This window comes from Mirounga angustirostris, unplaced genomic scaffold (genome assembly GCF_029215605.1).
Source record: "Mirounga angustirostris isolate CCGP_5_RB_7025 unplaced genomic scaffold, mMirAng1.0.hap1 SCAF_1, whole genome shotgun sequence".
Classification (NCBI taxonomy): domain Eukaryota; kingdom Metazoa; phylum Chordata; class Mammalia; order Carnivora; family Phocidae; genus Mirounga; species Mirounga angustirostris.
This window is the reverse complement of record NW_026991709.1, coordinates 127,710,934-127,731,576: the sequence shown is the minus strand read 5'-3', so window position 1 is coordinate 127,731,576 and position 20,643 is coordinate 127,710,934. Positions and strand designations below refer to the sequence as shown.

Genomic DNA, 20,643 nt, shown 5'->3' with positions numbered 1-20,643 from the left:
TCATGGAACACTTCATCTAAAACTAATGTTGTAATGTAAGGGGATTAACATAAGAATAAAAAAATTAAAAAAAAAAAAGAATGGTAAAGCTAGAAGGAGACTTAGCCTTTAATGACTTCCTTAGTTCTTATATTTTGTAATTATTTTATAGCTTAGTAATTTTAGTATATAATTTTACAAATTATTATTTTAAATTACCCTGAATATTATATATTATTTTTTCTATTTTGTACTTTACCAAATTCTAATAAAATTTATTATTTTTTCAAAAAAAAAAAAAGTGGGTAAGGAGATCTCAGCTAGTATGGTTTGGCAGAAAAACACACATAGATCAGTGGAACAGAATTGACAGTCCAGAAATAAACCTGCACATATATAACCAATTAATTTATAACAAGGGAGCCAAGAATATACAATGGGGAAAGGATAGTCTCTTCAATAAATGGTGCTGGGAAAACTGGGCAGCCATAGGCAAAAGGTGCAAATTAGACTATTATCTTACACTATACATAAAAATTAACTCAGCATGAATTAAAGACTTAAATGTAAGACCTGAAACCATAAAATTCCTGGAAAAAACATAGGCAGTATGCTGCTTGACATTGGTCTTGGCAATGATTTTTTGGATCTGATTCCAAAAGCAAAGGCAACAAAAGCAAAAATAAACAAGTGAGACTCATCAAACTAAAAAGCTTCTGAACAGCAAAGGAAATCATCAACAAAATGAAAAGGTAAGCAACTAAATGGCAGAAAAATCTGCAAATCATATATCTGATAAGAGGTTAATATCCAAAATATATAAAGAACTCATACAACTCTGTAGCCAAAAAAAAAAAAAGTCTGATTTTAAAAAATGCTCAGAGGATCTGAACAGACATTTTTTCCAAAGAAGACATACAGATGGTCAATAGGTACATGAAAAGGTTCAACATCATTAATCATCAGGAAAATGCAAATCAAAACCACAATAAGATTTCACTTCATACCTCTTAGAATGGTTATTATCAAAAAACAAGAAATAACAAGTATTGGTAAAGATGCGGATAAAAGGGAACCCTTGTGCACTGTTGGTGGGAATGCAAATTGGTACAATCATTATGGAAAACAGTATGACGTTTCCTCAAAAAATTAGGTAACAGAACTACAATATGATCTAGCAATTCAACTTCTGGATATTTATCCAAAGAAAATAAAAGCACCAATTCAAAAACATATATGCACCCCCATGTTCAATGTGGCATTATTTACAATAGTCAAGATATACCTGTGTCCATCAATGAATGAATGAATAAAGAAGATGTGGTATATATATATAATGGAATACTCTTCGGCCATAAAAAAGAATGAAATCTTGCCATTTGTCACAACATGAATAGTCCTTGAGGGCATTACATTATATGATGTAAGTCACACAGAGAGATAAATACTGTATGATCTCACTTACATGTGGAATCTAAAAACAAAACAGAACAAAACAAATAAAAAAAAAAACCCCACAAGCTTTAAGATACAGAAAACAGGTGGTTGCCAGAGGTAGGGGGTGGGTGGTGGGCAAAATGGGTGAAAGGGGTAAAAAGGTGGAAACTTCCAGTTATAAAATAAATAAATCATATAATGTACAGCATGGTGACTATAGTTAATAATATTGTATTGCAGGGTGCCTGAGTAGCTCAGTCAGTTAAGCATCTGACTCTTGATTTCGGTTCAGGTCATGATCTCAGGGTTATAAGATCAAGTCCCATGGCAGGCTCTGTGCTGGGTGTGAAACCTATTTAATATAATATTATATGTCATTTATACTTCAATAAAAAAAGAATTTAGCTAAAATTTTTAATGAATTGCTAAAGCTAAGTGGGGGCTTGGTCTAAAGTGAGTATATAGAACTCCACAAGCCACAGACACAGGGAGAGTTCATATCCATTTACAGGTTTTTCTCCATGACCTCATTGGTTGCTCATGAGAACAACTAGAGGCAGGCGGGATACTGGAGGAAGCTTCCTTCAGCGGTACAAGCCTAGAGGGAAAGACTCACCCCTGTGAGAAAAGCAAGGGTCCCCACCAGACACTTCTCACTTTAAGGAGTAAAAGTGTTAAATGCTTGGGGAAGGGTAGCAAACCCTGTCACCTCCAGGGCACAGGTAAAAACACTTAGAAAAAGAAAAAAGAAAAAAAATCCTCTATCTTTGGAAAAGCAACTGGAAAGTATCCTGGGACAGGACCATTAGCAGTCTCTTACCACTGAGGAAGAGGCATGATTACTGAGAAAACTCCAAACCTAAGAATCAGGAGTCTAGGGTCTTCCTAAGACTGAGATTGGAGGAGGACAACTGAGAACACCCTCTCCCACAAACAGACTAGCAAACACTGAGTAATATACAAAAGCAATCTTCTACTGGGAGAGGCAAGAGCATGAAGAGATCCTCTATGAGGTACAGACAGAAAGCAAAAGCCTAAAAGTGGGAGTGGAAAAGACATTGAGAAAAACCCTCTGGCAAACCAACCTCCAAACTAAGCATGAGGTAATGCTAGAGAAATTTTAAGCCAGTGATGACCTGAAAGTAACCATAGCAATAACAACACTGAAAATGAGCTCAACTCCTGGCTAGCTTGATTCAACTCTCCATACTAACAGCATAGCAATATATGAGGAGTGTTCATTTTCTGGCATAGATACTCCTTACCTCAGAGTTTATTGTCCTACACATGATATCCACCATTCAATCAGAAATTCTGAAACACACAAAAAGTAAAAACAAAAAAAAAGAAAAAAGAAAGAAAAGAAAAGGAAGGAAGAAAGAAAGAAAAAGAAAGAAAAATCTACTATCAAGAGAAAAACTAATCAACAGAACCAGACTGAGAGATGACCAATGTTAGAACTATCAGACAGAAGACCTAAGATAACAATGATTAACTGACATATAAAGGCTAAAGTGGAAAAGATGGACAATATGCATGATAAAGTGGGGAATTTCAGTAGAGAGATGGAAACTATAAGAAGGAGTCAAACGGAAATACTATAAATAAAAACCATAGTCACAGAGATGAGGAATGACTTTGATAAGGTCATTAGTAGACTTGACACAGTGAACTTGAAGATAGGTCAACACAAACTACTTAAACTGAAACACAAAGAAAAAAAAATCTTAATTAAAGAATGGTCAATAAAATGTGGTAAGCTTAATTTACTACAAATAATTTGAAATTTTAAAAAATAAGCTCATTTGTATAATATTTAAAATATTTTAAATAGAATTATTCCATATATTATTTGTGAAATTAGAAAACTTAAAATAGTAAAGATAACTTCTGTGAGGAAATCTATTTAATAAATTTAGTAATGAGGTTCCTAATATCCAGAACAAAAAGGAAACATGACAGTTTGCCAGTTTCTATTCTGATATTGCAAAGAATAAACTTTTTTGCCCAGTGTTTTCAGAAGAATCTGTTGTAAGGGATTTTTGTAAAAGGGGAAGTAGGCATTGTAATAAAAGTAATTTTTTTCAGAAGGAAGGTACTTCCCCCAAAAGTATATATCTCTATAACTTCTGAATGAACAGGACTTACATCTTTGATAATAGTAGCCTGTGGTTTTCCCAATGATATGGGGTGCATACATGCATGTGTGTGTGCATGCATTCTGTATATGTGTGTGTGTTTGTGTATTATGAATCTGAGATGATAAAAGGGAACTAAGGCTGCAGATGGAATTTAGGTTGCTAACCAGCTGACCTTAAAATAGATTATCCTACATTCTATCCTATCCAATGTAATCACAAGGGTCCTTAAAGGTCCCCTAAAGGGAAGCCAAAGAGTAGGTCAGAATAATGTGATATGAAAAGGACTCAACCTATCATTATGGTTGAAGATGGAAGAAGGGGGCCTCAAGCCAAGAAATATAAGTGGCCTCTAGAACTAAAAAAGAAAAGAAATGGATTCTCTCTTTTTTGCCATTCTCTCCAGTTTTGCCAACATCTTGATTTTAGTTATTGAGGCTCATGTTGGACTTATACAGAATGTAAGATAATAAATGTATTGTTTCAAGTCATTATGTTTGTGGTAATTTGTTACAACAGCAATAGAAATTGAATATGTGCTCTCCCCTCATTCACAAAGCTTCACTGAATACCTAAGAGACAGTGAAAGAGCAGAATATGAGGGGTCAAACCCAACTGTGTGGTAATAAAAATCAGATAAGTTTGGCAATAAAATACACCAGGGTTAATGAGAAACCAATGGAACACGTGCTAACAGGAAATATAATGTGGACAAACAGATCACAAGATATCATATTCACTTATAAGAGTGTAAACAGGTCATAATTGTCTGATAAATTATTGTAGAACTTTGTGAATTTAACACAAAAGGGAATAAATATCCTCAAATAGACTATTAAAAGGCAGACAGTGTTTCTTAAGGGTCAAAATTACTATCTTAGGTTAGTCTAAGTAATCAGGATAATAGGTTATATTCCTTCATTGGTCAAAAATCTTGTGAGACACACAAGAAAAAAAATTTTTTTTAAAGTCAAATGAGGAGGAGGAAGAGTGGGAGGGGAAGAAGAAGGACAAAGAGGAGAAGAAAAGGAGAACAGAAGAAGAAGAAATAGAAGAGGAAGAAGAGGAGGATGAAGAAAAGAAGTAGAGGTGTAAGAGACATCAATGTATAAAGATGTTAATACCTAGAAATAACCTAAATATGTTGGTTTGGAACACTAGGCCATGGACAGAGAAATGACAGAAAGACAATTCAGTGAATGGCTTCCCAGCCAAGCAACACAGTCATCTGGTACAAACTGGTTTCTATTATGTATTCAAAGCTATCTTTCCAACCCTTCCATGTTTTCCTTCTGTCCCAGCCTTGCCTCTAATTCTTTCTCTGAAAATGTTATTCAAATTAGCCCTATGTAAAAGTTCTCAGTCTCCTGAGTGCCTCAGAGGGAAGATATTACATAGATCTTCTCAAGTTAACAATCAGTATAGTGAACCAAGATGAGCACAATCCAAAATAAAGAGGATGTCAATACTTATAAAGAGCCGATGTCATGTCAGGCACCGTGTTCAGGGGTTTAAATATAAAATGCACCATCTCATTTAACCCCCTCATCTGTATTTGGTAGCTATAATTATCCTTATCAGGAAACTGAGTCTCAAAGAGGTAAATAAAGCATGTTGCCCAAGGTCACATAGCTAACAATCAGCAAAATTAGGAACGTGGCTTTCCAGAAAGGCAGTGTTGAAGGGTATTGCTTGGTATTCAAGTATGGGAAAATCAGCTGCCCATAAGGGGTGGGGGGTGGGGGTGGGGCTCAGAAGTCAGCAGTCCTTGCTAGGAATTCCAGTGTGTTCCCTGTCTGGGTCTTTAGGTCTACAAAAAACAAGTTACACAATTTTGTTTCTATGTCCTGATGGTCTAAATCATCCAGAGCCATAATTTGGTTCCAGTGTTTGTGGTTACCCAAGAGGAAAGAAAGAAGACTGAAATTATGCTGTCCAAATTGGGAGAAAAAAAGAACCCCGCCAAGTCTGGAAAGCACAATTTTATTCAAAGAATCAATAAAGCTAGAGACATTAAGATGAAAATAAAACAAAGAGATTTAGCTTGGTAAGGGGAGGAAAGGTGCAAAAGGAATGCTTGGGAAGGGGAAAAAAGCAAAGACAACTATTTAGCACAGTATGATGCAAAGCAAGGTGAAGGTCCAGTCAAGGTAGCAATGAGGCTCAGGGACGAAAACAAAGATACCAGAGCCTGTGGTTCTGTCAGTTAGCCCAAACACAATTCCCACTTACTTAAACAAAAACAAAAGAAAGAATCTGAGCTTCTCTGAGCCTTGTCTTGTGATCAACAGCCCTGGCAATAAATATCAAACACATGGAAATGTTATGTTCCTGAGAGTGTGTTCAACATTTTATTCATTCCATTCCACAAACATTATGTTGAGCACTCACTGTGTCCCAAGTGGTATTGACAACACTGGTGATGTAGAGGAGGATAAAATACAGCCCCTGCCCTACAGCAGCTCAGGGGCCAGTGAAAGCAGACTAGCGGACCAAAAATTTCAAGATGTATAGAACAGTTAGTGCTTCAAAATATGAACAGTGTGGCAGGGGAACCCTAGGAATATACTGGATGTCTTCCCGAATAGGGGACCATTTCAGTTGGATCTTAAAGTATACACAGGAGTTCACCAGAGAGGAATAAAGGGAAGAATCAACATTTTAGGCAGTAATCCCACAGCTGGGAATATATGCTAAGAAAAGAGATTTCTAATTAAATGCATAAAGATACATAAATAAGGTTTATTTTGAGGTTCAAACCTGGAAACAATCAGCATGTTCAACTACTAAAGAATAGGTAAAAAAAAAAAATGTTATGTTGATTCAATAGTCTATTTGACTATTTTTGACCTATAAATGGCAGTTTTCCATCCTTTAACCCAGTGGAATTTCAATCTAATGAAAGTTACTCCACTGAAAATGAGAGAAAATCTGTGAAGACTATGTAGAAATAGAGAAAAGAATTCAGGAAATAATGGCAGGTAAAATACAAAGAACAAAAATTCCATGTGTAATATAATTTCCAGTCTGTGAAATATGTTTCCATATTGATGAAGATTAAAAGAAAACAGAAACAAGAGTTGTTTTAACAGAATAGCAGAAGGGGGCGCCTGAGTGGCTCAGTCAGTTCAGGGTCCTGGGATTGAGCCCCACGTCTGGCTCCCTGCTCAGTGGGGAGCCTGCTTCTCCCTCTCCCTCTGTCTCCTGGCTCATGTTCTCACTCTCTCTCTATCTCAAATAAATAAATAAATAAATAAATAAAATCTTTAAAAAAAAAACAAACAGAATAGCAGAAGCATGGGAATTTTGGAAATCCATTCATGTTGTTTTAATACATGTGTGTGTATAATGTATGTCTGTATACATACACATACGTATATATAAATTTTTTTTTTTTAAAGATTTTATTTATTTATTTTGACAGAGAGAGACACAGCGAGAGAGGGAACACAAGCAGGGGGAGTGGGAGAGGGAGAAGCAGGCTTCCCGCGGAGCAGGGAGCCCGACGCGGGGCTCGATCCCAGGACCCTGGGATCATGACCTGAGCCGAAGGCAGACGCTTAACGACTGAGCCACCCAGGCGCCCCCGTATATATAAATTTAAAGTGTGGTGAACCAAAGTAATATCAGACTCATCAGAATCTTGTAAAAGCGGGTTAGTAGGTTATCTAAAATATTCCATTTTATCTAAGTATGAAAGAAACAAGTTAACCTATTTCTCAGGGAGTAAAAAGTTCAGTGATTTCATTCTTAAATAGAAATATCAAACAGCAACCAACTGAAGAGGGAGTGATTTGTATGCTATGAAACAGTGGGTTCTAGGAGGGAAAGTCTCAGAACACATATTTATTCCTGTCACTCTCACAGTATCTATATCCAAGATGAGATGTGCTTAATTACACCCGACATAGCTTTGAAATTTTTCTGCCGGAGATGGGAGGATACTTAATTTTTCTGTATCTTGGGTCTTTGGCAAAAGGTTCCAATTGTGTCATCTCTTCTGGACCTGATTTCTCTATGGCTGATAAATGGCATAGGTCTGGATGTAGGCATCGTTGATGTGGTATTGTATCCAACTGACATTTGCTGTGTTCACATACTCAAACTACTAAAATAGGCTGCTGGGTATAACATAGACACCTAAATATATGGGAGCCTCTAAGGGTATCTGTTAGAATTTTATCAGCCAGGATAGGCTAGATTATTCCACAGTAACAAACAGCTCTCCAATCTCAGAGGCTTAAAACAACAAAACTATATTCTTTGTTCTTTTTACATGGACATCATAGCTTGGCAGAGGGGTTTCAGCTCATTGCAGTAACTCAAGGAATCAGGCTAACAGAGCAACCAATATCTTGAACACTGGCAGTCACTGTTCTAGAGAGAAAACAATACTCTGGAAGGTCTTTCACTGGTCTGGAAGTGACTCATTACTCATATTTCACTTGCCAGAATTAGCCACAAGTCTCTACCAATGGTAAGGGCCCAGGAAGTGCAATCCCACTGTGTGTTCAGATGGCAGAGAACTGGAAATATTTGACAAGCATCGCCAATGACAACCACAAGAATCCTTCTTTCCGCATTGTTTATTTTTAACAGAGGCATGAGGCACTGAGATGTGACGCTAACGGCCTTCAAATACCATCTCAGAGTGACAGCCTGCAGGGACACAGGGCACCAACAATCAGGAGGAGGTCTAAAGAAAAGCAACACAATTTTAAGAGACCGGTGAGTCTGGTGGAAAAAGGAAGATTAGAAGAATGAAATATGTATAGTTTGGCTGAGCAAACCCAGTAGGGAGCAACAGTGGGTGGTAGAGGTGGACACGGTAGCAATCTAAAAATATTCATAAGATGTACAGGATCAGAAGGGAGAATTATTCAGCATGAAAAACAGAAAGTAGCACTAGATATTGTAGAGATAGATATGAGGAAATAGGCTCTGATATCATGAAATTAGACAAACTGCTGACAGTATAAAGTGAAAGAGATAGAAGCATTATGGAATACTTTTTATTTGAGAAGATAGGAAAAGGAAAGTCCAATGGATAAGAATTGGATGAGAAATAGAGATGTCCAGGGATGGAGATGAAGAGCATGTGGGGCAAACCTGACCTCCTATATTCATGCTAAAGATTTCTGATTGCTAGCAAGATTCCAACTTGAGGGAACAGGATAGAAGCAGATACATCCTCTTGATAACACTTCTAAGAATTGAAGTTTAACTAAACCATGGAATACTTCACAATGAGCCCAGTATGGGAACATTCCAGAACCTAGCTATGAATAAATACATGGATTACATTTGGGGAAAATTCCTAACATCCACTATAATATAGTTACTGAAGGTACTTCTATAAAGATTTTAATATTTTTCCAAGTCTAGAACCATAGGTTTTAATATGTCCAGGACTAACACTGATACTGAGGTACTAATAGGTCTTCTCAAACTTTCCATGCTGTCATGGTGGGTGTTTCAGAGGTGGCGAAATTTAGATTTGTGTCTTCCCTTCACTTCTTTGCATCCTCACATCAGAGGTTTGCCTCTCTTATTTCAAAAAGTTTAAAACTGAAACTGGGGAAGGTGGGAGTGGACACCTTTAGATACCTGAGTATGCACATTTGGGGAGCTTCCTAACTGGTTTCTTACTAGTCATTTCTGGTATTACTATGAGAAGAATTCAGTTATTTACATTTTTCTAGCTTGTTTTCAAACAGAAAGGATGAGGAGGGTTATTTGTTTGTTTCTGTTTTTGTTTTCCAGATGAAAACTTCATGTCTTCAGAGTTAAGAGATTCTAATCCACACCTCCTCATAGGAGTGAAATAGGGATCAACTCACTTCAGAAAAACACAAAACTAAACTGACCCCAAAATTTCTAATCTTTGGGTTTCTTTTTTTTAAGATTTTATTTTTCTGACAGAGAGAGAGGGCACAAACAGGGGGAGCGGCAGAGGGAGAGGGAGAAGCAGGCTCCCCACTGAGCAGGGAGCCCAATGCAGGGTTTGATCCCAGGACCCTGGGACCATGACCTGAGCCTAAGGCAGATGCTTGACTGACTGAGCCACCTAGGTGCCCCTAATCTTTGGGTTTCTTAAGAGTAACTCTGCAAATAAGAGAAGAAACAGCAAGGACAATGCAGATGTGTTACACTAAGAAATTTTCTCCAGTCATTCAAAGCCAGAAAGAGTGATTTGCGTGATATCAATTTGTAATGATTTCTTCATCCACACTATTTAGAAGGAAGAAATTTACCTTCCTAAATGCCAATTACTACCTCTACCCTATGATATCAGTCTACCCCATACCTACCCTAAGTCCCCAGATGGACAATTATATCCTCTTTTTTAAAATCAACTTTATTGAGGTATAATGTGTATATAGTAAACTGTACCCATTTAAAGTGTATAGTTTGATGAGTTTGACAAGTGTGTATACCTGTGTAGCCACCAGCAAAATCAAGATAAATAACAGCCTTGACTTTCCTTTAGGAAACAAACTATTTCTGCTGTTTCTGAAGACTTAGATTTGCCTAATGTAGAGGAAAGGGAATTTTCAGTCCAGATCGGTAATGTTGAGAGGGAGTGAGGAGGAAGTAAGGAGTGATTTCTCTGCAACTGTAGTTCACTACACTGGAACAGAAGGTTATTAGCCCAATGGAAAAAAGAAAAAGCAAAGTTGGGGGAGGGATCAGGAATGTGGGAGTGGGAGTGGCCGTGATTCCCAATTTGCAATATTAAAGAAGTAGTCTGGCAAGCCTCCCTAGAAAAGGTAAGACTTGGAGGGAAGGGAGTTACCCAAGCTGCTCTCAGGCAGCAAGGAGTTCCCCGCAAAGGGGACAGCCATAGGTCCTAATGTAGGAAGGTACCTGGTATATTCAAGGAGCACAAGGAGACCAGTGTGGCTGGAGTGTGGTAAATGAGAGGCAAGTAGTAGGACAGAAGGTCAGAGAGGTTTTGGAGGAACCAACCTATATAGCCACTGGAGAACTCTGACTATTGTTATTCTACCATTCATAAGGGAGCATGGAAGGAGAGCCTGGGGCCAGCAAGGTCATTAGCCAAGGAAAAAGTGGCAGGTATGTAATAGTCGTGGTCCAAGATCCAAAAAGATGGAGCAGCAAAGGCTTGCTGAAGGGATGAATGATTAAAGAAGGCAGGTTAGGGTGCCTGAGTGGTTCAATGGGTTAAGAGTTTGCCTTCAGCTCAGGTCGTGATCCCAGGGACCTGGGATGGAGCGCCATGTTCATCAGGGCTCCTTGTTCAACGGAAAATCTGTTTCTCCCTCTCCTTCTGCCCCTTCCCCCACTTGTGCTCTCTCTCAAATAAATTAATAAAATCTTTTTAAAAAAAGAGAGAGAGAAGAAGAAAGCAGACCAGAAGAACACAGAAATTCTAGGAAAGAAGCCAGGAAGCCCAGGAGACATGAAATTGTGTTGCTGATGCTCACAGCATAAGTTAAAGAAAGAAGTACTCCCTTGAGCCACTGATAAAGGAATGCAGAAAAGTCCTTTCCCAACCTTCTCAAGGAAGTAGCATTTTACCACCTCCCCTAAATGAAGAGTATAAATAAAAGAAACACCGCCTACCCACATCTGAAAGGTTGCCAACTCCTGTTTTGTAAGAATCCCAGGATCTTTTCAGCAAGGGGCTGCATTCTAATCTCAAAAGGCACTGTGTTGTTTTCACAGTTTCAACCATTTGGGTCCCCTAAGCTTTTGAGCCAAAATTCCATTTTCAAATGAACACCTCAAATCCAATTTAAAATAAATAGTCATCTGATAAGTCTATCAAAAAGAGTAAATTCCTCAATGCCTTACTGTCAGTGTCAAAAAATTGGTTTCTTTTCAGTAAAACACAGAATTGCTTTATTAGTTGAATACATAAAAATGCCACAAGATTTATGTTCTTTCTTCAACACATGCCTGGGTAACTCCCATTAATGGCAAGACTTGCAACAGCTCCCATAAGAGAAAAATAGATGCTTCTCAGGGGTAAGGCAACAATAAGCAGCAGAGACAGCCAGTGGTCATCTTGTTGATTCTGCATGATCTGCTTGCCCTTGGCTCAGATTCTCCATCTGGCTAATGGGTATGAATTTTGTGCTTTTCTGTCCAAAAAAGTATAGGATAACTAATGAAGGGTTCATACTAATAGCTACAAATGCACTGACCTCATACTACGTATACAGCATTATCTAAGTTCTTACTGCTCAAGATGTGGTTCATGGACCAGCAGTATCTGCATTAATTAGGAGCCTGTTAGAAATGCAGAACCTTGGGCCCAGTGCCTAATCTGCCTTTTAACAAGATCTCCATTTTGCACATTAAAGTTTGAGAAGCACAGTGCTAAGTTTGTTTTAAATCTAATTTAATCCATGTGGTAGACAAAAATCATCCCCATTTTACTGATGAAGGAGTTGAGGTTCAGTCCTGACATGACTTGCTCCAAGTCAATTGAAAGGTAAAACCAGGATTCAGACTCAAGTATATATCTGGTTCCAAAAGACACATGCTATTTCCAATAATACTTCACTGCCTTATGATACATGTGGTCATGAGAACAAGACTGAGGGAGGAAATAAGGGGAAATCTTCATGTTTTACCTCATCACAATGTTTAAAATAAAAGAAAAAGGCCACCATGACCATGTAGAAAAAGCCATTTGAGTGTGTAAGAGAGAAATATGATATTAATATAGGCCAGATCTAGTAGGAGAGACTGTAATTAAGGAAGAAAGAGAAGTTTTGCAGAAGATCACAAACCAAGACTCTTCCTCCATGCCATGTATCTTGTAGAGTAAAAGGACATACACACACACACACACACACACGCACACACACTTTCCTTAAGAAAACCACATCCTGCTCAGCATGAATATGTATAATCAGATGTTCCCTGGGAGTGAGAAGTAGTAATTAATTCAGTGTTAAACATCACAATCTATTACTTGAACTCCATAGCAACCGCGGTTGCCAATAGAGGGAAAACAAAATTTAGAGCCTATTTTGAAATGATTACATTGAAATTTTTGAAAATGTGTAAAAGCTGACACTTGCTATTTTTAGGCTAAAACAATAGCCATCAACTCAGGGAGTAAAGTAGGATGCCAATAAATAAAGGCGAAAGGAAGGGAATCTCTTCTGAACCAACCAAAACAGTTATGGGGACAGACGGATTCGGACCCTGCCCAAAGCATGAGCCCAGCTGCTCACTCTGGGAGAGAAAACTGTTCTTTCAGGGCCAAGAAGAGACACATTGATAATTTCTTGAAGCACAATCTTTGTAATCAAACTGAACTAGATCTGAATCTTAGCTCGTTCTGCAATGTGTTTCCTTAGACAAGTTGCTTACTTCACTTGGCTTTAATTCCTTCATCTGTCACAATGGGAAAAATAATAGATATTTCATAAGGTCCCTAAAAGAATCAGTGCAAAATGCCCAACACAGGGTGTTGTAGATTGGGTTTCCCTGGAAGCAGATTCCGAGTTTAGTGCGCAGTGTATTTATTAGAGAATGCCCCTGGCATCAACATCTGTGGAAGGGAAAGGAAAAGCAAGATAGGACAGATGAAGGTCCAACAACAGACTTGGCTGACCTCCACGGGAAACTCTGGAGCTAACATGGCCTGACAGAGTTGTGTGACATGGGCTGATATGGCCAGGACATTCATCCCACCTCCATCGGTCAGTCAATAGACAGGGTGCTCAAGAAAGGACGTGACCTTGGGTAAGGGGGTTTCTCTGCAGCTGAGTCAGTCCCTGAAGGGACTGCGAGCATTAACAGCAACTAGGCAACAAATCCTCTGAAGGGGGATCTGGATGTCACATCTCTATATCCAAATACACACCACACAAGTAATGCTGGTGTTACTTCCCTTGCATATGTAATCCTTACAAACAGCTCTTACTAATAGAGATTCTGGTGTCCAGAAGAACCCCATTATGATTAACATTCTAAAAATTTCCCTTCTTAAAAATAACTTTTAGTACTTCCTTAGATCCTAAGGTCTGGGGCTCTGAAACCCATACTCATCTCATTTATAATAATAATTATAATTATTATCGATAATTCTGTGAGGTAATGTTCATCTCCATTTTACAGTTGAAGAAACAAGTGAAGAGAGTTAAGCAGAAACAGTCAGCTCCAACAAGCAGTTGGGAATGAAAGGACACTATATTGAATAGGTAGGCCTGTAAAGGCACTTCTTACCACACCCTGCTGTGCCTGCTCAATGTTAACTCAGTCTGTCAACGATTAAACAAAGTGTCAAGGGAGCTGTGCTCCCTTTCTTCCCATTTGTTGAGATAGGTGACTCATGTATCTTGCCAACTCACTTAACCTTTATGCTACAATGTTCCCACATTTCAAGTGTAATGAACCCATGTCTCACCCCACATTCCCCCTAAGAACTGCAAAAGAAGAGGTGGTTAGATTACAGGACCTCTAAAGCCCCTTTCAGCTTGAGAATTCTCCACCGATAATCCCACCTCTTAGTTGATGGCTTGTAATACACTTTGAGACGAGTTTAGGATAAAGGACTAGATCAGTTACGGTTTCTTGATTGCAAGCAATAGAAACTAGTTTTGGCCAATGTATAAAAAAGAACATTTGTTGGAGAAGAATACCAGGACTTTAGGGAATCAGTGGAAGGCTGGAGGACTGAGCTTGGAAACTGTCAGGACTACATAGCCTGGTGGGGCTAGCAACCTAGAAGGGAGATGTCTCATTGCAAGAAGACTGGACAGATGCTGTCCATTCTGCTAGGGTAATCATGTGATGAATGACTCTCAAATACTCCTTCTACCCTTTGTCACTCACTCAAGATGGAAGGTCTGGAGAGAAATCATTTGTTGGATGCCCCATGGCTATACTAGAGAGGACAAAGAGGACATGATCCCTTTGGTTTCCACTATCGATGAAGGCACATGGAATATTTCTCCCACCAAGGCTACACAGACTAGGGGAGGTTTCATTTCACAAGAGAAAACAGGTATATTTGGAAGGGGGAATGTAGCTGTGCACTACAGTGCAAATTCCCACACTTATTACTGCAGCTTGCTCACTCAGTCTTAGGTCCACAAACTAAATCAACTTTTTCTTGCTATTCTTATGCTGTTCGAAACCTTTCAGAATCATGCTTCTCAGATTCCTAGGTTTCTCCAGGGGTTCTTATACCTCCCATTTATGGCTGATAGACTCCTTTGGAAAATAGGAAAACTTGATAATCAACCCTGAGTATCTCTTCAAGGGATTACCTATTCCCTCATTACTAAAAGAAGTGTAATATTAAATTACATTTTCAGAAAGTAAGAAGGACTTGGTAAATATTCCCATGATCTGGGGAAATTGCTATTTTACACATACTCCTAATAACCAGGGCAGGGGAAGCCAATTAATTCTCAAATCCTGTAAATTCAGAGAAACTGGATTTACAAAACAAAGTAGAAGTTAATGGAGCTGATGCATCAGTAAATTATGCAAAATAAAGTCTTCTTTTTTTCAGATTCTAAAGTAAACTACTTACATTTTTAACCTCCAGTCAGGCTAAAACAAAAGTATTTCCTCATACCTCTGTAGGAATCCTACCAGAGTTCCTTTATAGGATTTGGAATCTGGTTACTTGTCAAGAAATCCCAAAGATGGATTTTTTTAAAAAAGCTTTTATTTACTTATTTGACAGACAGAGAGAGAGAGAGAGAGCACAAGCAGGGGGAGCAGCAGAGGGAGAAGTAGGCTCCCTGCTGAGCGGGGAGCCCAATGCTGGGCTAGATCCTAGGGCCCTGGAATTATGAACGGAGCTGAAGGCAGATGTTTAACTGACTGAGCCACCCAGGCGCCACCCAAAGAGGGATTTTTATTGTTCCTTATGCTGGTTGCCCTGATCCTTAGATCAGCACAGACCAATGGCTGTAAGTCTAGCTATAGCTCAAATGGATCATTTTTCCAAAGTGATAAATTAACAAGGGTTAGAAAATAATCAATTTATTCTTCTTCTCCTTAAATATCTATCCTATTCCCACATTCCCACATAATTCAGAATTCACTAATTTAACAGGGTGGAAAGAATTTGACCTTGAGTTTGCTGTTCAGCTATCAAGGATAATGTCTTTGTCTGCCTTGGGGAGTTGACTGGCTTTTCTAACAGCACAGAGATCCAAATGCCTGCCCAGACACAGTTTTAGAGTCAGCAGGTACCTTGTTCACATAGATGTAACACACATCAAGGTCACTGCCTCACTTTTGCAGTCCCAGAAAAATCCAGCTAGCTAAAAGATCATTTGGGAGTATTGCTGTTTCATATGCTTCAACTTGTTATTTTCATCCAGTATTGGATCTACAACATAATTTCCCCATTTCTCAGCAAGAAGGCAGTAATAAGTGGCCACTTACACATCACAAGTTTCTTTATGCAGGAAAAAAAGAAGGAAACTAACATTTATTAAAAACCTACTATGTGCCCAGCATCATGCTAGGTACTACTCTACATATCATTCAACCTCCATTGCAACCCTGCAGGATGATACGTTATTTTCACTGAATGGACATTTGGAGACATTAGTAATTTGCCCCAGATCCCACAGCCTGTAATTGGCAGAGTTGTATTTGACCCTAACTCCGTCCCTCTTGAGCCTTCCACTACAGCACAGTCAGCAAGCCACAAGTTTGACAGCACCACAGTTCAGAAATCAGCCTCTCAGAGACTGTCACATCAATACAGATGCCACCACTATGAGTTGTTGGGATTAAAATGGGACATATGTTCTGAATACAGACAGGGTCAAGACTTTCATTTTCACTGAGCACATGGCAATTAAATACCTTCCTGAAAGCACATGATGGAAAATGAGCTTTGGAGCATCACTGAGGCACTTTCTAATGAATGCAAAAATGACTGGAGTTGTAAAATCATGTTGCAATCACACCCTCTCTAAAAGTTAGGCATGAAGGCCAAGTTGCTTTCATCAGCCACATTGCAAAATATTTAAGGATAAGCACATGTTGCGGGGTTTCAATAAGACCAACATCAAAACTATATTCTGTTTCCAGTCTGGTATCACATGTAGCAAGCCAGATATTTCTTTTCTTTTTTTTTTTTTTTGGAGGGCACACGTGATCTTGTTACTTGGTGGCGTGTAAAGGGGCAGAGAACGATGACAAGTGAGAAAATTATATAAAATAAAATGGGGCATGTGGGTGGGCCTGGGGGTGGTGCTGGAAAGGACTGGGGGGCAGGGTCCTGGGGGCAGGGTGGGTCTACATCTCCTGGGCTTCGGCCCCTTCTCCTCGATGCCGTTGGACATGGCATTGCTGCCTTCGTGCAGACGCTTCACCCGGTAGGCTTCGAAGTGGATGCTGCTGGTGATGTCCTTGATGTTCTGCATGTGCGTCCTGATAAGGAGGTCCCGAAGGTAGGCAAACTCACAGTGGGTGGTGTTCTCAACTTCGATGGTGCCCCATTTGGTTTTCCGTCCAAGGATCTTCTTCCCATTCACTTGGTATTCGTGGTCACTGCCCACCACGGCGAACGGGATCATCTCTCAGAACTCCTCATTCACCAGCCGGTCCTCCGAGTCCTCATCAAACTCCTTCTGGGGGTACACGTCGATGCCGTTGGACAGCAGGTCCATGGTGATCCGCTGTTTGAAGTAGACCCTCTCCTCCAGGGTCAGTGTGTCGGCCTTGGCGATGACAGGAACGATGTTCACTACTTTGCTGAGGCGCTTCATAAACTCGATGTCCAGGGGCCTGAGGGAGTGGCCGGTGGCGGGGATAAAGTACAGGCAGCAGTGGACGCGTGTGTCCAGGATGCGCTTCTTCCGGTTGATGTTGACCTCCTCCTGCAGGTACTTCTCGTACTGGTCGTTGATGAACTTCATGATCGGCTGCCAGCAGTTCTCATTGTTGATGTGGTCCCCGAACCCTGGTGTGTCAATGACTGTCAGCTTCATGCAGACGCCCTTCTCTTCAATATCATGCGTGATGGACTTGATCTCAATGGTCTTGGGGATGCGTTCCTCTGAGGTGGGCCGCACTGACTTCCGGCTAATTTTGGACTTGAAGAGGGTGTTGATCAAGGTGTACTTCCCCAAGCCGCTCTGCCCGACCACCATGATGTTGAACTCAAAGCCCTGCTTCATGGCCTTCCTGCGCATCTGCTCCAGGATGGAGTCGATCCCCACATAGCCGAAGTCTGCGGGGGCCTTCTCGTTCCGGGGCGCCGGCGCCTGCTTCAGCCCGGTCTGGATATAGGAGCTACTTCACAATTCTTTGGAGCTCTTTTATCAGCACAGAAAGGATATACAACAAATTCTTACTGAATGAATGAATGAGATCCCATTTCCTTATTCAGAGGCCAAGGACAGAATCCAACACTGCCTAAGAATCTTTAATATGCTAAGCTCTCAGACTAAACTTGAGTCTAGAAGACAGAAAACCTGACTTCTACAGCTAACTAGCTGGGTAAGTAATTCAAATTCTCTGGTCTTTCCTACTTTATTTATCATATGAGAGGTTTGAAAGGCCCCATTTAACACCATGACTCTATGATTCTATGAGACAGAATCAGTTATTCAGACCACACTTACTCTCTGATATCTTTCTTGTTATCCAATAACATAGGAGTTTGACAAAAATGTGGCTTAGAAAGAAATGCAGAACTCAAAATTTAAAAAAAAAGAACAAGGATCGGGGCATCTGGCTCAGTCAGTTAAGCGTCCGACTCTTGATTTTGGTTCAAGTCATGATCTCAGGATCGTGAGATTAAGCCACAGGTCAGGCTCCATGCTCAGTGTGGAGTCTGCTTAAGATTCTCTCTCCCTCTGCCCCTCCCCCACTCATGCACACATGCTGTCTCTCTTAAAAAAAAAAAAAGACTACCTAGATCAAAAGGCAGCTTGATGACTCTTGAGTATGTGGACAAAGGATGGAATTCAAATCTTTAGTGGATGCCAGTAACTTTTGCACATGTGATGTGACCTGGTGCCTAGCCTTATCCTTTAGTTGGGTATGGTGGGAAAGAGGGTAGAACTGCTGAGGTTAATTCCAGTCAGGGGTCTGATCAGGTCTTTTAATGTGTCTGGGTCTCAGTTTTATCCATATTTAAGTAGGTAAGCTTGTGTAATCTTCTCTCACAGGAAAGAAAACAGCACATTGTATAAGCGAAAGCAGATTAAGCAGAGGAACCTCTTCAGAAGAAAAACTTTCCCCAGTTATTAGGTGTGTCCACTTCCTTCTTGTATGGAGAATTAGAGAAGAGAGAAAAACTAGAGAAAGAGACAGAGTATCCTTCCTCTCATTTCTAGGGTACCTTGGATTTGAAGAGCATCTTTGGTTAGGGATCTGGAGTAGAGAGCAAATTAGGGAACAGGAAGTAAGATAGGCCTGATGTTCCTGAAAATTTCTCATTGCAGCACAGAATCTTGAAATCTTGGTGAGACCATCCAAGTGGAGCCTCTAGTCCTATTCTCATGGAACGTGACGAACTTCTACCGTCAATGGAATATAAATGAGCCAACTGGCTTTGCTGAAGCAGGACCTGGTGAGGGACCCAGGAGCTTGAGGGAACCATGAGAGATCTATCCTGAGACTCCTTAGGAGCTTTTGGTGTCCTAGTATTCCAAATGTTATCCAGAGTGAGAAATAGGGACCATGTGAATGGTTCTTGCAGCATATTCTTAAAAATGATCCTTAGAAATGGCAGCTAAAATTTGGCAAAACCATTTTCACTGTTTTGAGGCCTGATCAACAAATAAAGTGCTAATTTTTGTGAGTAGTCATTTCTAAGGTAGAGCTTAGTCCCAAGAAGAATGTGAGAATAAATAAATATGTAAGAATTCATTCTTTTTCCTACCAGTGTTAGCTGCTTCTTGGTCATGTCCTGATTTGCCTTGAATACAGTAATTTGAGTATTAGCACAAAGTTCAAGGCAGGCTAGGATGCATCTACTCTGTGAAGGCTTATGTTAAAAGTAGTCATAAAATTCTTCCCCAGGCTGATGACTGTGATTCAGGTCATCGGAGAGAGGCCCAGCCAAGGTCCTTGGTCTTCGTAAAGGCTATAACACACAGTGAACTCTTAGTCATTTCATTCGATATTGCCCAGTCTACAACAGCAGATCCAAAGGCACAGGCCATCTGTTCTTAGCATGGCAGTTGATAACCAAAGCATGACCCAGAGCCCAGACCCTACGCCCTAGGTCTTTAATGGACATTGTGCGAACTAGAAATAATTTAAAAAAATGCAAGGGGCACAGAGAAATTTATGATAAAAGCAGAGAACTCCATGAAAGCTCTGGTAGAATCTATATTTAAGTATTTTCACTGCTGAAGGAAAAAAAAAATGCCTGAACTGATATTCCTGTAGACACTAAGAACATCCCAAATCCCCAGGATAGAGACATGCACACAGTAGGTGCTCAATACAAGTCCTGGATTTGCATGAAAAAGTAAGTGAAATGAGTGAGTATTTTAGGGAGTTGAAGCAAGATAGATGATCATGGGCCCTGGAGTCTAATTCTAACTCATACAACCTATATGCTGGGTAAGTTGCTCTATTTCCTTCCCCTGAAAATAGGGGCAATAATACCTATTTCACGGGGTTGTGGATTATGATGAAATAAAATTGTGTGTGTGTGTATGTGCACATATATGTGTCTAGAAGAATGTTTACCTTACAGCAGATAGTCAAAAAGTGTATTTGTTTGGCTCTTCAGGGCCTAAGGGAGCTCTAGAGAATCTGGGATCTTTTAGTTAAGAGTAACACAAATGATTAAAAGATACAAAGATGAGGACAGTTGGTAAATTAGAAAAAAGAACATTTATGGATCATTTCATAACTTAGAAAGGTTCAAGCCAGAGTCACAGAAAGTCAGAGTGGGTTGAAAGGAAATTTAGAGAAGGGTTATTTGTGCTTTTATAGATTAGGGCTCAGGGGACAAAGATATATTTGCCTAGATCATGCAGGACTAACCCCAGTTCTTCTGACTGTGTTCAGTTACTTCTACCACGAGGTTGCATGCCCATTTTAGAACTTTAAGTAGGCTACTTTTCATCCAGTCTCTTACATCCTGAAGTTCAGGTAAAAGGAAAAC

At 39.7% G+C, this 20,643-nt stretch overlaps 1 protein-coding gene across 1 annotated transcript; it reads right to left on the bottom strand.

The window, feature by feature from the left end:
* Positions 1-16,644: 16,644 nt before the first annotated feature.
* LOC123834373 (septin-9-like) lies at positions 16,645-17,787 on the bottom strand. Its single transcript, XM_045863540.3, has one exon. It carries the CDS (start codon positions 17,705-17,707, stop codon positions 17,093-17,095), a length of 615 nt encoding a protein of 204 aa, XP_045719496.3. The 5' UTR covers positions 17,708-17,787; the 3' UTR covers positions 16,645-17,092.
* Positions 17,788-20,643: the final 2,856 nt, after the last annotated feature.